Source organism: Emys orbicularis, chromosome 3 (genome assembly GCF_028017835.1).
Source record: "Emys orbicularis isolate rEmyOrb1 chromosome 3, rEmyOrb1.hap1, whole genome shotgun sequence".
NCBI classification, from domain to species: Eukaryota; Metazoa; Chordata; order Testudines; family Emydidae; genus Emys; species Emys orbicularis.
In genome coordinates, this window is record NC_088685.1 from 111,101,921 (window position 1) to 111,120,337 (window position 18,417).

At 42.1% G+C, this 18,417-nt stretch overlaps 1 protein-coding gene across 8 annotated transcripts in view; it reads left to right on the plus strand.

Moving 5' to 3' along the window:
• AIG1 (androgen induced 1) overlaps positions 1 to 18,417 on the plus strand; it is a 193,019-nt gene that overhangs the window by 11,136 nt on the left and 163,466 nt on the right. Inside the window, exon 2 of one of the 8 annotated variants that reach the window (XM_065400702.1) lies at positions 9,434 to 10,011. The exons of the other annotated variants lie outside the window; for them this stretch is intronic. Within the exon in view, the coding sequence (XP_065256774.1) occupies positions 9,434 to 9,457 (24 nt within the window). The 3' untranslated portion in view covers positions 9,458 to 10,011. Of the gene's footprint in view, positions 1 to 9,433; positions 10,012 to 18,417 lie in introns of those variants that run through there. 8 annotated transcript variants of the gene reach the window in all.

Sequence of the window (18,417 nt, forward strand, 5' to 3'; positions counted from 1 at the left end):
CTTCCCCTGCCCCTTTACCCCATCTCCACAGAGCAGGGGAGAGAGGACAGCCTGGCTCAGGATTTGGAGCTGCTGCGGTCTGAGCTCTGAAGACTCGGGGGCGGAGAGTGAGTGCCTTTCTTAAAGAAAAAAAGTGCCTAAGTTAATGGTATCTAGTTTGCATATTAATTCAAGTTCAGCAGTTTCTCGTTGGAGTCTGTTTTTGAAGCTTTTCTATTGCAAAATTGCCACCTTTAAGTCTGTTACTGAGTGACAGGGCTTGAATAGAGACTGGGAATGGCTGAATCATTACACAGATTGAATCTATTTCCCCATGTTAAGTATCCTCACACCTCTTGTCAACTGTCTGAAATGGGCCTTCTTGATTATCACTACAAAAGTTTTTTTTCTCCTACTGATAATAGCTCATCTTCATTAATTAGCCTCTTAGAGTTAATATGGCTACTTCCACCTTTTCATGTTCAGTATGTATATATATCTCCTTACTATATGTTCCATTCTATGCATCTGAAGAAGTGGGCTGTAGCCCACGAAAGCTTATGCTCAAATAAATTTGTTAGTCTCTAAGGTGCCACAAGTACTCCTGTTCTTTTTGCACATACAGACTAACACGGCTGCTACTCTGAAACCCATTTTTAATGGTGAAAGTAATTTATCCTTGGAACAGTTTACCAAGGATTGTGGTGGATTCTCCATTACTGTTAATTTTCAAATCAAGATTGGTTGTGTTTTAAAAAGATATATATAATTCCAACAGAAATTAATTCAGGGACGTTCTATAGCCTGTTTTATACAGGTCATCAGACTATCAGAATATCACAGGGGTTTCTTCTGGTTCTATAATCTATAAAATTGGCATACTGATATTTACCCACCTTTGTCAAGTGACTTGTTGGGAGAGACAGGGCAGTTTGAGATGAAAGGCATTACATAAAAGTGTGAACTATTATTTGCTCTTCATGCTGGTGACTCATCCTTAGGTTTACACAGCATTGTAAAGGTCCCTGCACACCCTTTTGCAAGCCCAATGTAATGCTGCAGTTGAGCCCCAGCAATACTCACTGGAAGAGCCTGGGCAAGAAAAGCCAACATACATTAACAAAATAGCATGTCCCCTTTTAATAAGCCTTCAAGAAATGAGCAATTATAACAAACAGATAATAAGGTCCTTACCTCAGGGACCTGGTTGAAAACTCCTAAGCTTAACATCTCTAACACCAAGCCCTGGTCTACACTAGGGGGAGGGATCGATCTAAGTTACGCAACTTCAGTTACGTGAATAACGTAGCTGAAGTTGACGTACTTACCACCACTTACCGTGGTGTCTTCATCGCAGTAAGTCAACTGTTGCCGCTCCCCTGTTGACTCTGCCTGCGCCTCTCGCGGCGCTGGAGTACAGGAGATTAGACGTGATAAATTGATCCCCGCTGGATCGATCGCTGCCCGCCGATCTGGGGGCTAGTGTAGACATGCCCTAAGTCTCTGAGTCTGATTAGGCTGGTCTCCTGCAGCCTGACAAAATCCCCACCTACTATAGCTTACCTTCCCCCCACCCTTGCTTAGCTTCCTCTTTGATAAAACCCAGCTCTAGGGTGTGGCAGGGCCACTTTGATTGCACCCAGGCTCCTCCAGCTGTAGCCTCCAGCCTTTTCCATAAAGGGGTAATGCAGTCCTTCACAATCATCCTGTTCTTACTGTAGCTGTTGAGAATACAATCAGGAGCAATTCTTTATTTGTCAGTTCACAGAGCAGGAAACTACAGAATTGCTCTTTACGGGATAACGAAGTGAGATTTCTTAATGGTGTTTAATGCATTTGAGAGACAGAGAAATACATATATATGGGAGCCTTTTAATAACTGTATGTTTTACAGCTTTCTTTCATCCTCTCAGGTTGTAAACATGTCAGAGAAACAGTTCTGAATAGCACCCTAGACACTGTAATAAAAATCACTCTTGTGTTTCTTATTCTGTGTCATGATTCCCTGTTACTTTTTGTAAAGCTATTGTAAACTGAATACTATTTCAGGGCTACATTACATTTTTTTATATTAATATGGCTTTATTTTACAACTAGATGTTAATATATAAACATGTCATTTTCATAATAATTCACAAATTATGTCCATTATGAAATTTCTAATGTATAGTATTTTCTTTCTTTGCAGGGGTGGGATTTGAGGTTTTCTATATTATTTATAGGCATGGTAGTGGCTTTAATTAGTAGCACTAGAATTCTTTCACTAATTTACCTTACATAAGTTATAGGTGTGATTATATAATAGTGCTACATTATTAAATTTGGTGAGAAATCTGGAATGTTGCCAGAACAGTGTCAAGCAATAGAAACGCCATCCATGGTGTCTTGAGAAATTTCCAGTCCCCTCTGGATTTTTTAAATGTTTCTTTTAGTGATATAGGTAGCTAAATTATTACTACCCAATTATATGCATGTGAAAAATTAACTTTGTTGTACACTATATAAAATATGCCTTGTTTGAATCAAGGAATTTTGGATGCATCTATGTATCATTAGGTTGTCCTTTTTGGAACTTACCCCCAACATAAAATGTTTATATAATATATATTTGCCATTTTAAATATATTTCTTGTATATTCATGAGGCTACATAAGTATAATCCAGTGACAAATTTTATGACAGTGGACTTGGTTTAACTCTGTTAAAGAAAGCTTGTTCAATAAGATAGCTGATAAAGAAAGTTGCTGGACTTTATTTTCATTAAAAATGAAACAAGGCTCTAAGCCATTGACTTCATTGTGGCTGTCTGTCCATGGAGTGGTTTGTATGCATGCAAAGAATTGCAGGATCAGAGACAAAATACGTGCAATCACTTATTTTATTTCTTAACTTGAAAAAGGAAGTGCAACTTGATCATTAGACACCAAACATACAAATCCAGTCAAGATATGAAAAGTAAGAGACAGATATAAAAAATAAGAGGTAGGTTAAATCTTCACTAACTTATTATTGTATGTATAATGGATATACAAAAAGACACAAATATACTGAAAAAAACAATGAAATGATATCAAAATGATATAAATCATTAAAGAAAAAACTTTAGGAAACCAGAATAACAAAACATTGAAATCCCACCAAAATATACATATGTAGGGTTTTGTTTTGTTTGTTTTTTGTTTGAGAGGGAGGGAGAAAGGAAGGAAAAGTACAGTAAAATAAAGTAACAGTTCAGTAAAAATAAACCATTTTGCAACAGTTTAAATACTATGTACTGTACATACAGAGAAACTGTTTTAAATCCACAAGATACTATTATGCCAAGTATTTGTCTGAATGAGATAGACTTAATAAAATATCCCAAATTCCTTCCATTGCACAAAGTCTTCGTTCTTTTTGAGCTGCAACTTTTCATATTTAATCACCACAGATATTCTATTCCAACATGTAGACATTGACTTTTGGATATGTTTTCAATTCGGCTGCATTAATTTAGGTCCTGATCTTACAAGGGGTTCTGCACAGGTGCAGGTGTTCACCCTCCTGGAGTTCCTGGTAGGATTGGGGTTGTAATCCAATACAACTCCAACCATTAAATGCTACCTAAACCAGCATCATTGGTAGCTTTATATCTTTTCAGCAGAATTCTAAAGTGTGAGATGTATAGAATCGTAGGTGAATTCACATGATATTGGAAGAATTTTTGTACCTGAAACTAGAATGCTTTAATTACTGAGCTGTGCATACAATAAGATCCCTTTATCTGAATTACTTCTCTAATAAACGTGAGTCTGGGGACTGCTCTTCTCGTTTTAACTATAGTTCAACATAGGCGCCAGCTCCGTGGGCACTCCGGGGCTGGAGCACCCACAGAAAAAAAATAGTGGATGCTCAGTGCCCACAGGCAGTCCCACGGATCAACTCCTCCCCGTCCACCCCAGCCCTCCCGCCCACCCGGGGTCCCCACCAATAAGCGCCTTCTCCTCCCCCCAGTGCCTCCCGCCTGCCTATGATCAGCTGTTCAGCAGCATTCAGGAGGCGTGTGTGGGGGACAGGGTCAGGGACAGGAAGAGGCAGGGCAGAGCGGAGGTGGGAAGAGAGGTAGGGTGGAAGTTTGGGGGAAGGGGTTGAGTGGGGGCGGGGTCTGGGGTGGAGCAGGGGTTGAGCGTCTTCCCCTCCACCCCCTGAACAGAGAAGTCGGGGCCTCTGAGTCCAAATATATCTGTGGCTTATAAGAAAGGAAAGCTGACTTGAACATGTTGGCCTGTTTTGAGTAATTAAGTGGAGCGTAAGCCTTTGTTTGGGGTTCTGCCCAGGGGTGAATTTCATTCCTAGTGAATGCTTCCCCAGATCATGCCCCACTCAGCTGCTTTTATTTTAATGGATATATCTTTTTTAGCCCGTTCTTAAAAAGTTCAGTAAGTTCAGAGTCATCTTTACTCTTTAAAGCGTTGCAAAGGAACTTCGCTTTGTGCTCTTTTTTTCCTATTGTCAGATAAACAAAGGTTTTTCAACTCAAAATGGTGAAATTCACCACACCTGTGTAAAGCATAACTAACTTCAGTGGGTGGATTTGCTTCCTTGTGTCTCCATAAAAATTCAGATGCAAACTGATCATTTTGAGAACTATTAACAAAATATCTGGCATTTTGGATAGGAAGAAATTGAATCATGGTAAAATTTCCAAGCATGCTTCTAAATGATTTAACATCAAATTGTAAATGTGGTAATTTCTTCCCGCCCCTATTCATTAGATTAAGTATATAGGTGATCTCCAGTAGTAGTTTGCCCGCCAGTTTGGGGAGCCATATGGTACTCTCCCTTCCACATAGTTTGCATTGCGTGGTACTCTTCTGCATCATGGAGGATGCCTGCTTCATTTAGAGGATTTATTGGCAGGAAACAAGTTAGGCTCATCTGAAATGCTTGAAAACACACACAGCCTGATTCTCATTTACACTAAGGCCACTTGATGCCACTCTAGCTTTGTAAACAGGCCCATACAATTTTACCTTGTAGTATTTAAGATGAGACTTCCAGGGCCTACAGTCCCTGCACACCCAAACTTGCCATTGACTCACCTCCCTGTATCACTAGTGGAATCTATAATGCAGACAAGTTATAGGCGTTTTTACCATCAAATTATCTAACAGGGTTAGTTGTCACAGACCTTACAACGCCTTCAGCTTGACTACAGTATAGCTTAAAAATGGTAGTAGCACAAGTGGAACTTCATCTTTTGGTGGGTAGAGGTCTGAAGTGTCCTAGTGAAGACAAGGCATAGGAGTTTTCCTCAGGAATTCAGGATTGTGCTCTAAATCACCATACAAAACAAGGCACGCTTAGACTCCGTCTGCATAGGCAAAAAAGGCGTGTTTTCCCAAATGAGTTAGCTCAGGTGAGTTAGATTAAGTCAATTGAAAATGATCCTTAACACCTGGCTAATGCCTTTTAGATCATTTGAGCTGGTTACATGGTAGCCTAGGAGGGAGCCTAATTTGAATTATAATGGGATTTTGGTGTCTGGATGTCTTAGATGGCTTTGAAAATCTCCACTTATATCTTTGTATGGCTAAAATTTTTCTTTTTCTAATCTGGCTGTTTATGTGCTAGCTGGTGAATTTTGTTTTCTTTTGTAATTGTGTCTTTACACGTATATAATTAGGGACCTAGAAGCCTTTTGGCATTGGCACCATATAAATAACAAATTGTTATTTATTATTACTGCTCTTCTTAACTGAGTCCATACGGGTATTAGTGGGAGTTCCACATGCAGAGCCGAGATGGCATGTGTCCCTAAAATGTTCTTGATCAGATATACTGTTTATACTCATTCATAAACCGAATATTTTTGGTAAAAAAGCGACGCATCAAAGAGCAGGGGTCGGCTTATAAATGGGTCTACACCAAAATTTGATGATTTTAAACTCTATGGAATCATTGAATTGAATATCTAATACATTGTTTACTTGGAGCGTCCCAATGGGAGCTGCGGGAAGTGGCTCCCATTGGCTAGGAACGGCAAACCGCGGCCACAGGGAGCTGAGGGGCTCCATGCCTGCAGACGCTCCAAGTAAACAAAACGTCCCGCCAGCGGCTTACCCTGACAGGCCGGGAGCCAAAGTTTGCCGACCATTTATTGATGTCAATACTGCAGCCTTTTAAAGTTGCAAAGGCTTTGTTTAGTGGACTGGATTAGCTTGAAAGGAATACTAAAAGAGCAGTGCTGCAGATCTGCATGACATTTGACCCATGCATTTCACAAAATGCTATGCCTTACAAGCCAATTAGAAAAATACAATGAATGATAGTACTATAGCACTGGTGTCAGTCTGCTACTGTGTAATTTGATCTCTTCATGCATTTCTACCAATGGACCTCATAAGTCTCGAGCCAATATGAAAATATAATGTGCAGAATCGGTGGAATCTCTAATAAAATTGAAATAGCCTGTTATTCCCACAGACATGCCAATCTACAGGGCTGCTTTGAAATAAACAAAGAACAATAATAATTTGACAGTGATAAAGCAGGTGACATTCCTATATAAAGTCCTACAAAATCTATAACTACAATAATAATAATCTATTTTCATACTAGTATTTAAAATGAACGGTGAAAAGAAAAGAAAAACGTCTGCTTATCACACAGCGTTCAAACTTAAAGTTGTTGAATGTGCAGAAGCAAACAATAATTGCGCTGCTGCCCGAGAGATCTGGAAGAAAAAATCAAATCTTTCCAAAGGTTTATTATAAAATATCAAAAGGAATATGCATTTGAACTGTCACAAATAGGAAATATGGATGAAACACCAATGACATTTGATCTCCTGAGCAACAGAACAGTAACTGGTGTTGGTGAAAACACAGTTTTAATTAAAACCACTGGCCATGAAAAAAATCCATTTTACGGTGGTTTTATTGTGTTTGACAAATGGATCAAAGCTCCCTCCTGTTGTTATTTTTAAAAGAAAAAACGTGCCTAAAAACATGAAATTTCCTGCTGGTGTCATCGTACGTGCACATGAAAAGGGATGGATGGATGAAAGTGGGACTATTAAATGGCTGGAAAAAGTGTGGAATAAGAGACCAGGAGCACTTTTCAAGAAACCTGCTGTGCTCGTTTGGGACATGTTCAGGGCACACAAGATGGATGAGGTGAAAAATGTGGCCAAAAATATGAAAACTACTTTGGCTGTAATACCTGGAGGCTTAACTTCAGTTCTACAACCGCTTGATGTCTGCCTGAACAAACCCTTTAAAGACAGGCTATGCACAATGTGGTCTGAATGGATGTGGTCAGGCATGGCGAAGTTGACAAAAGGCGGGAATCTTATGAAGCCCGAAATCAATCTGGTCGCCCAGTGGATCAAGGACGCGTGGGTGTCCATTGCCTCGGAAATGATAGAAAAATCATTTAGGAAATGCTGTATCAGCAATGCACTCGACGGGTCAGAAGATGATGCCATATTTGATGATGACACAACAGAGGCTGATGATGAGAAGGAATCTGAGTCTGAAGACGACACTGCCGACATCTACGATGACAATGCAGGTGCAGCTGTGACTGAAGCTGAGTTTAATGAACTGTTTGGTGAATCAGAGACTGATTCAGACTTTGAAGGATTTTAAGACTTTTTAAAGTCTCATATTGTTCTAAGTTACTTGTTTTAAATATCCATTTACTGATTTTAAATATTGACTGTAATTTTGAAGGTGAATACGTATTTGTTCAGTTATTATTATAACAACAACAGGTTTTTTGTTAGATTACATTAAAATAATTCTAGCAAAACTTCTGAGTGTTTCTTGTGATGCCAGCTTTTAAAATATAGCAGGGGTTGGCAAACTTTGGCTCACGGCCCATTAGGGTAAGCCGCTGGTGGGTCGGGACATTTTGTTTACTTGGAATGTCTGCAGGCCCTTCCCTCAGCTCCCATTGGCTGGGAACAGTAAACCACGGACGCTGGGAGCTGAGGGGCTCCGTGCCTGTGAACGCTCCAGGTAAACAAAACGTCCAGGCCCGCTAGCGGCTTACCCTAACGGGCCAGGAGCCAAAGTTTGCCAACCCCTGAAATAAGGGTCGGCTAATGAAAGGGTCATACAGTTTTCGCTATTTTTACCTAACCATCTTGAGGGGTCGGCTTATAAATGAACGAGCTAATGAACGAGTATATACCGTAAGTTTAAAACAGGGATTCTCTACTTTCTGATACTGTTGTACTTTTTTGTTGGGTGGATGAATGCAAATGCTTAATAACTTGATGGCTGAATGAAAGTGTTGCAGACAACACAGAGATTCTGGGCTGGACCAGAGAGGAGCATTTTGCTCTGTGTGAAGACCTGGGACAGAGGAATAGAACCCTACCCTGTAGAGAAGATGTGGCTTTTAATTCCCCAACTCATGCAAATGTAAATGGAATATGAGAGTCCCACCATAAAAGGGCCTGGTTCTGTAGAGGAAGCAGGAAAAAGGAGGGGAAATGCTGAATTGGAGGAGATTTATTGAAAAAGGGAGGAATGGGGGTTAGGTTTATTGATAGGGGGCGCTACAGGGTATCAGAGTGAAGGGAGGAGAAAGATTATCACTTTGGGATGAGGGTCAGTCAGAGTCTGTAATAGGCTGCTGTTTAGATCCAGTACTGATGCTGATTGACTGTATAGGGCGTGTGTGGAGAAACAAAGAGTGGAGATGTGGAGTGGCCAGTATGTTGCTAAGCAGAAGCAGTCTATTAGCCAGCTGTGGCTCCCAGTGCTGGTGCTAGCCCATTGTGGGCCCTAAGTAGGAATTTCCCCCCTCTCCAATACTAAAACAGGTAAATTCTTATAATAAGAAGTGAATACAGGGCCCCCTTCAGCTGCTCAGGGCCCTAAGCAACTGCTTGGGGCATGTCTACACTGGCACTTCGTCGGCAAAACTTTTGTCATTCAGAGGGTTAAAAAAACACACCCCCAAACAACAAAAGTTTTACCCACAAAAAGCACTGGTGTGAACGACGCTTTGTCAGCAGGAGCGCTCTCCTGCCGACAAAACCGCTGCCGTGCCTTTTAGCAGCACAGCTGTAGCGGCACAGCCGTGTCGCTAAAAGCTGTGTAGTGTAGCCAGAGCCTTAGTCTGCTTATGCCTAGCACTGGCTCTGGGGGTTCCCCTCCACTTACCCGTCGCACACTACCCTCCCCTTCACATGACTTGAGCTGCTTAGGACCCTTCTACACAATGGAGGGTGCCTGCAGAATTTTGCCCTTAGTTAGAAACCTTAAGCACTGGCAGATGTAAAGGTCCCCATTTGCTGTTTATTTAAGTTTACAAACAAATTAAAATTCCATGCTGTGAAAATGTGCTTAACCTTAATTTTCTTGTTATAAGTGTGTTCCAAGTACTGAAAATTTGCATGCACAGTAGACACAACTAGTTACATTCATATATATATGAATGTATATATATATATTTTCAGGAAATGAACCCTAGGAATGCATGAATCACAAAGGAAACCTTTACCTTGTGGAACTATCACATAGCAATATACTTTTAAACTTGGCATTCAAGAGTTTGAAAGAGAACTGGAATTTTTGGTGGAATTTTTGGTGGATGCATACAATATATGCATCTTTTAATAACTGTTTGACAGATTGTTACTTATGCATGCTGCACATAACAGGAAAAGAGTTATTTTAAAAAAAATTGTTTTATTCGATATAGGTTTTTATCCTGTGCACACCACCGTGGCATCCAAGTACCTTTCATAATAAATTAAACTATTACTACTTGATATCAATACACTAGGCATATATTCGGTTGATAAAAGTTGACTGAGTGAACCAGGGATAGAAAATTACACTGGTCTGAGGTCCAAGTCTTCCTTTAAGTCTTGAATGAGTGTCAAAAAGCACGCCTTGACTGAGTGACTAGAGACACCCTTAAGGTCAGCTAGCTCAAGACCTATCACAGCTAGAAAAGAATGCTCCTATATCAGTAGAAAGCTGGCATTTGTTTCTTCTCCTATCATATGACTACAATATATTCAACAATAAAATCCCCCTACATGCACACACTTAAATGCCAGCATGATTTCAGAGGCTTCTCTCAAGAAATAATGTTGTACTCTGTTGGTAATATGGCATTTCAGGCTTTCTGGTAGGGTGTGCCATAGTTTGTAACTCTAGTGGTTTGAGACAGAGGCCACTGAAATGGTATTGCTGTCCTCATTCAGAAATCTTGAGTTAGAGCCCCCCAAATCATGGATGGCTTAAAAATAATGAGATTTTAAAAAATAAATGGAAGAGGGGTGGATGCTGGCAGAGTAGGTATCAGTTCATGCCAGAGCCCCAGGCCAATTCACTTGTGTATCAAAGTGATCAAATTGATTGTTAAATGTATAAGAGTGTATTTGGTGTTTAAACTTCATGAAAACTAGTGGTATGTTACTTGTGTTGTTTTCAGTTATCTGTATCCCATTATAATTAAGGCTAAGATTTAGTCATGGGTATTTTTAGTAAAAGTCATGGACATGTCACAGGCAGTAAACAAAAATTCACGGCCCATGACCTGTCCATGACTTTTGCTATAAAGACCCCTGACTAAAGGGCACTGCTGCTCTGGGGGAGGCCTCGGGGTGCCACTGCTCTGGGGGTCCTCAGCAGCTGACAGCTGGCCCCTGCTCTGGCGGCAGGGGCTGACACCAAGGCCCTGGGGACTGCTGCTCCAACGGCCTCGGGGGCGGCTCCTGGGACTGCTGCTGTGGCTGGCCCGGGGGCCTGCCCCAGCAGCGGCCGTACCAGCGAAAGTTACGGAGGTCCCGGAAAGTCACGAAATCTGTGACCTCTGTGATGGACTCACAGCCTTAGTTATAATGTAGTAATGAACATTTACAATGTGTATGGCCCCATAACTAAATAACCCATTAAACAAGAAAGAAGCCTTGTGGAATGCAAATGAAAAATTTTAACGGAAAAGTGCTAATTTCAAAGCAAGTGATCATGGTGTGTGATGATCGGAGGTCAAAGACTCTAAATGCATTCCTCATTCTCCGTCATCAAATGGAAAGCCCACATGGGTAGTGACCCTGTGAGCTTGTTTTCTGCAAGAAGAAGCTATAACGGTGGATTCAAGAAAAGATCCTGCATCTCTGGACTGTTTAGGTTCTTATAGGGAAGTGTACCAGATGCAAAGTGCAGATCCCCAGAGACAATCTGAGTACCCTGAAAAGGCTTTTGGGAAACTGGCAGTTTATTACATCACTGCCACAATTTGGAATTACAAACTGTGACTCACCTGCACATATATTTTACCTGCTTTAACCCCTCAATAACTCACTTCCTTTTCTTAGCTAATAAAGCTTTAGTTGGTTTACTGTTGAATTGGCTACCAGCATTGTCTTTGGGGTGAGATCCAGAGTACCAGCTGATCTGGGGTAAGTGACTGGTCTCTTGGGACTGGGGAGCAACCTGATGTCATGTGATTTTTGGTATTAGTGACCTTTTATCACAATGTCCAGCTGGCCTGGGTGGCAAGATAGACTGGAGAGCCTAAGGGGACTGCCTGTGACTCCATGATAAGACTGGCATAGTGATCCAGAAGTTCACATTTGTCACTGACTTGGCGAAATCTAATTATAGAACATACCACCAGTTTGGGGTGTCTGCCATGTTTTCTGACAGTCTGCCCTGAGGTAGGCACTCTCAGTTGTGAGCCACTCCAGACAGCACCAACATGTATCTGAGCATCTTGGGTTCAAAATTCAACTTGAAATGCACATGCAAAACGTGGGCATCCAACTGGCTGGAAGAGGATTCCACTTACCCTCTCTTTACCTTTGTGGTGGAGAAACTGCCATTTGATCCCTGTCCATTCCCATTCCTTATCACTATCCTGTCTCTGTCCCTTCCCCATCTCCATCCCTACCAGGGCCGGCCCACAACATTTTGGCACCTGAGGCGGGGAGCTCAAATGACGCCTCCATGCCCTCTCGCTTGGGCCAAAACTTTGAAAGGTCTCAATTCTGCCTTCTTCCTGTTCTACTCCTCTCATGGTGCTGCTCTGCTACTCACCCCAATAAAGGAGAACTAACAACTTAAAATGCCTGTTCAAAGATTTTAAGTAACACTTAACTTTCAAATGCCTGAACAGCAAATGTAACTTTTCTTGTCTGCATAGTAAACACTGGTATTTTATCTGTTTGAATAATCAAAGTGGTGCTTTCCATACGTTCTTGGTTGCAAAGATTTGAACTGCTTCCTGAAGGTGCATAGTCTGGGCCAGCTCATGCTCTGTTGAGATGGTTGCAAGGCTGACCAGCCTCTCCTGTGTCATTGTGGAGCGTAGATGTGTTTTTATAACTTCAGCTTGGAGAAGCTGCATTCTCCACTGGCAACTGTTACAGGAAGTGTTAGAAGTATGCGCAGAGCAACAAAAGCATTTGGAAAGAGGGTGATCATCTTATTTGTGCACATATATTCCAGAACAGCCTTTGGAGTTGATCCTGCTGAAATGTATCTTGAAAGGGCTTTCAGTTCACTTAAATCACTCGCATCAATATTGCGCATGTCATCATGTGTCAACACTGTCTCTAGTGCCCTACATTGCTGGTGTAGGTCTTCTTCAGGTATAGTGAGGAGTTTTGGAATATCCTACAACATCCCAAATATACTGCTGTGTTCCTTGAGCTGCACGAAACATTCTTCAAGACTGTATTGCACAATCTAGCACCTGGTTAAATAATTCAATTTTGAATTGTTGTTTGGGGTGTCTTATGGGATTATCCCGTGCCTCGTAATCAAAATGTCGTCTTCTTCGGTGACTCTTTTATTCTTGAATGGGTGGGGAAATAGCTTCAGTGTGAAGTTCCTCTGCCAACTTCTATGCACTCTTCAGAATGTTTTGAAATCCCTCATCTGACCAGTAAGACTGTAGGTATGACTTTGCTTTGTCCAGTTATTCCATTGCTCCAGATATATCAAGGTCAACACCTTTGAGACTATTGCTTACAACATTTATTTCAAACAGTATGTCATGCCCGAACACTAAGCCACACAGAAATTTGAAGTTATGTATGTTTCTGGTGATTCTATTTCCCTCTGCCACTGTTCTCCCATGAACAGTTCCTATCATAGCATTATCCTCCATAATGGCAACTATGGCATCATCTGTCTTCCCAGTTTGGTGTTTGATAGGCTTTATCGTCTCCACTCGACTTTCCCATCATGTGGCACTTAGTGGTTTCAGTGTCAGAGAGGATGTTCCCAGATGTTGCTTCAAAATTTGCCATCGATGAGTTGATGCAGAGAAAAATACATAGATGCTTTGAATTACATTAAAAAATTCAGCAGCCTCACTAGAAGCTGATGCTGCATCACTGCCCGCAAAGTTAAATGAATGAGAACTGCATGGGACAAAAAAAGCTCGAGGGTTTAACTCTCGGATCCATGTCTGCACTCTTCTGTTCTTTCCACTCATGTTGGCACCATTATCGTAGCCCTGACCTCCCATGTCAGCTATCTCAATTCCTGTATCTTCCAGCTTTTTAAGAAGCACATTTGTCATACCAGCTCCTCTAGTATCATCAATGACAATAAATTCTAGAAAATGCTCTCTGACAGTCACCATTGCAGGGACATTTTCACTAGGTTCTGTTGTTACAAAACGCACCATTAAAGTAATTTTGTTCCAGATGGCTGATGTCAGGTATGCAGTCCAGAATAACAGAGTAATATCTTGCTGACTTCAGATCTGCCACAATCTTCTGTTTGACTTTTGTTGCCAGTAACTATATGATCTCCTTTTGAACTGTTTTTCCAAGGTAGTGGTATATGTACATTTCTTGGGTGGTGACTCTTTCTAGGTGCTCCTGGAGTACAGCATCAAACTCAGCCATTAGCTCCACAATTTTAAGGACGTTTCCATTGTTTGGCACTTAGAGCTGATCTGAAGTGCCACGCAGTGCTAGGTTTTGGGTAGCAAGCATTCTCACAATGGCAATGAGCCTTTTCAGAACATTTTGCCAGTAAAGAGACTCTGATGCAATCTTCTCTTGATGCTGATCATCTATGGTGGCCTTCAACCTTAGTCTCATCTCAAGCTCTTTCCACCTATGGAATGCTCTTTGGTGATTTGCTGCCTTCTCATGGCATGCCAGATTTTTCCAGTCCTTTGTTCCTGTAGAACCCAGTGTGGCTGGAACATTAGACTGGAAGAGTTTGCAACAAAAACAGTATGAAGCATTCTGGGGTTTTGAGTACATAAGCCATGGCCTCTCCACTTTGTCACCATTGGGGATTTCATGCCAGTAATGTGTTGGATGGAAACTTCTGTTTTCATTGTCTTTGGGGAACATGAAGTTTTTCACTTGCTGTGGCCCATGCAGTACAAGGAAGTCCCTCAGGCTACTGCTCAAGTGGGTCCACAGTCCTGTATCATCTAGACTTAAGGAACTAAACTCAGCAGCAACTGTTTCTTGTGCTCCACCACACTCTTCTCTGATCTACACTTTTCTTCAGGAATGTGCATGGTTACATCCATTTGAGATGGAGATATAGATGCTGCAGTAGCTGCCAGGTCACCTGCACTCTGACTAACTGGAAGATCAGACATCTCCTCACCACTCTCATCCTCACTGGGGCTGGAAGGCTCACTGTGAACATTTGTGTCTGTGTATCTCAGGAGAGCTCCTTCCTGCTTAGATAGAAAAACTTCCTTTGCTTGCTTGCTTTTTCTGAATGCTGCCCCAGAGGGGCGTTTTCTTCTTTCACTCATGACTGCTGTTCTGTGCCAGCTATAGTGGCTCTCAACACTCAATTGAAGGGGACAAATAAGCAGGCTGGTAGCAGGGCCTGAGTGAGGGAAGATATCAGTGTCTTAAGGACCTAACTGGCTCCTACTACTTCAGTTGGCTGCCTGTTCTCCTCAAGTGGGTTCAGGGAAGCAGCAGGAAATGGGAAGCTCCCTGAGAAGCTGGTGTTAATCAGTCCAGGCTCCTGGGGGTGCTAGAGAGGTACATAAGAGGCTCCTCCTCCTCTGTCCCTGCAGCTCCTGCTGCTTTCTGTTATTCCCTCTCACCTTTTCTCCGGCCTGTTATGTCTCTTGTGCCCTCGTTCCTCCAGCACAGCACTCCACCATCTCTGTGCATCTGGAGCAGAGAGAATACATATACACCAGCAGCAGACACAATTTTCTACACTCTGGGTCCTAGTGGTGCCCCCCCACAGTCTGGCACCTGAGGCGGCCGCCTCAGTTTTCCTCATGATAAGGCCAGCCCTGATCCCTACCTCAGCCAATCCCTCTCTCCTCTTTCCAATCTCCTCTCTCACATCTGCCCCTATATTCACCCCATATTTTCACAGGAACTGCCTACTCTTGAGATTTCCCTCCTGGTCCTTAAATTCCCCCATTCTATTTAGTCTCCTTCTGCCCCGCACATTCTTCTGAAGTCCCAACTCCTGTACCACAACTTTATTTACACCTCCCAGTCTCCTTTCTGCACCCTATATTCTCGTCCCCAATCTCTGCTCTCCACCCCACATGCCTCTGCTCCCATCAGTCTTTTCTCCTAACCTCCATATTCCCTGCAATCCCTCAGTCTTTTCCCCTGTCCCCTGATATACCCCTTGGTCTCCGCCTTCACTTGACCTCTTCAGTCTGCCTCTTTCCCCCAATTCCCCATCTGTTCACAGCATGCTATCTATCCCCCTAACTACTGAGCAACAGCCATCTTCCCTGAGGACAGCCTGGCTTCTGTCTTGTTGTAAACAAAGGGAGCTGGCAGCAGTCTTACTAGGAGTAGCCTCATTTCCTCATTGAGACTGCAGGGAAACTTTGGCTATCTTGTCTGAGGGCCGACTGGCTTAACTTCCACTGAGAGTAATGGCTGGTGATGCCACTTTGCATAAGGGAAAATGTGTACGATTAAAGCTGGAATCATGTTACAAGAAAATGTGTGTGTGTGTGTGTGTGTGTCTGTCTGTATATATACACAGACATACATATAAATGAATTATGAGACATATGATAAAATTATGAATTAGTAACCCTGTGAATCATCTTAAAATTCAAATGCTACAATGGAAATGGTAATTAGAATGAAATGATTTTAAGTTCCTATATCTCATTGCTTGCCAGGATTACAAATACTTTGCTATACCAGTTTAAAAAAAAAATCAGAACCAAAATCTGTTTTTAAGCAATCACACTTACCTAGTTACAAGAAAGAAATCAGTGAGTGTTGCCAACAATTCCAATTTTATTGTGAATGTTGAAATCTGTGATGTTTTCCTTAAAGCCCCAGCTCCTGTATTTATTTGGTTACCTGAGAATCTCAGCTTTTCTTTTTTTAAGGTTTAGCCCTCATTGTAGCAGAGAAAAGCTTTAAAAATGTGAACCATACAAGCCTGAGAACCAGAAGGCAAATAAAAAATGTAAAATTTATTATTTTTTTAAATATCATGTGATTTTTGTGTGGCCTGCCTTGTGTTTTATTATTATTACTACACCTCTACCCTGATATAACGCGACCCGATATAACACGAATTCGGATATAACGTGGTAAAGCAGTGCTGGGAGGGGGGGCGGGGCGGGGCTGCGCACTCCGGCGGATCAAAGCAAGTTCGATATAACGCGGTTTCACCTATAACACGGTAAGATTTTTTGGCTCCCGAGGACAGCGTTATATCGAGGTAGAGGTGTATTATTTTATTTTTTAAAAACATGTGGGGTTGTCAGTACTGAAGACAGCCCCTGAACATAATTGATGTTACAGTTGGAGAACCTTAATAACATCTAATACAAGGCAATCAGCAATCACTATTCAAACATTTTCAGTTGTTTGTGATTTCTCACATTTGTCTATTTGAAGTGAAAATACAAGTAAATGCTGACAAATGATTTTAGTGATATTTTATATTTTTATGTAATAGCAATTGGGTTCAAAACTATGCCAAATGTTAAGGATAATTAAAATGTTCCAAGATCAGTTGCTCACAGAATTCTGTCTGGCATAAAATAATCTGTTTAGAAGTTGGAACTGAATTCAAAAGGAAAATGAGTTTCCTTTTACTTGTATACTTGCTATCTTGAAGGTTAACATCAACAGCATTCATTGAGGGAACAATGATGTTTTAAAGTTTACAGCATAACCTGGTTTATTTATTATTATTATTAATTGAAGGGACTTCTCTTCTTTTTTAATAGATACACAGATTTAAGCACTCTGTGTGTGTATGGATGGGTGTCTTTGCAGAGACAGCATAGTTATGGTTCAGCAAAGTGGTTTTCAAACTGCGGGTCACAACCCAGTACTGGGTCGTGGAATGTAAGGCACTGGGTCGCGGTGGCTCTGGTCAGCACCGCCGACCGGGCCATTAAAAGTCCCGTCAGTGGTGCTGCCTTGCTAAGGCAGGCTAGTTCCTACCTGTTCTGACACCGTGCTGCACCCCGGAAGTGGCCAGCAGCAAGTCCGGCTCCTAGGTGGGGGGGCCCACAAAGCTCCGCCCCCGCCCTGAGCACCAGCTCCATGCTCCCATTGGCTGGGAACCAGCCAGTGGGAGCTGGGAGGTGGGGGGCGATGCCTACAGGTGAGAGCCGCACGGAGCGCTTGCATGCCTCTGCCTAGGAGCCGGACCTGTTGCTGCCTGCTTCCGGGGCGCAGCGCAGTCCACGGTGCCAGGACGGGCAGGAAGCCTGCCTTAGTTCCCCCGCTGCGCCATTGACCAGGAGCCACCCGAGGTAACCCCATGCCCCAATCCTCTGCCCCAGCCCTGAACCCACCCAAACCCAGAGCCCCTTCTTGCACCCCAAACCCCTCATCCCCGGCCCCACCCCAGAGCTTGCACCTCCAGCCCAGAGCCCTGACCCTTTCCTGCACTCCTGCCCCAGCCCTGAGCCCCCTCCCACACCCTGAACCACTCATTCCCAGACACACCCTGCAACCCTCAAATTGGAAGAAAATGTTGAAATCTCAGAATTTTTCAAAAAACAAAATATTCCAAAATAATGTTGACGTTATCAAAATATTTTGCTTTGATTCATAGAGTTTAAAGACAGAAGGAACCATTCAGTCATCTGGTATGGCCTCCTGTATATTGCAAGCCATTAAATTTCACCCAGTTACTACTGAATGGAGCTAAAAAAACTTGTGTCTGACTAAAGCATATCTTCCAGACTTTGTGCTATATAAATTTTGAAATGATAAAATCAAAACAAAATGTTTTGACTTTATTGAAACAAAATGTTTTGTTAATTTCCACTTGAAAATTTCATTGAAATCAATATGTTCCCACAAAATGTGTAGATAGAAAACTGTTCCATTGGAAATATTTTGACCTGCTCTAGTTATTAATAAATATTTTAAATCCTTACCATCCTTGCCTTATTGTCCTAAGCACACTGCCATTTTCAGAGAAACATCCTGATTTTGCAAGGTGCTAATCATCCATAATATCCATTATCGTC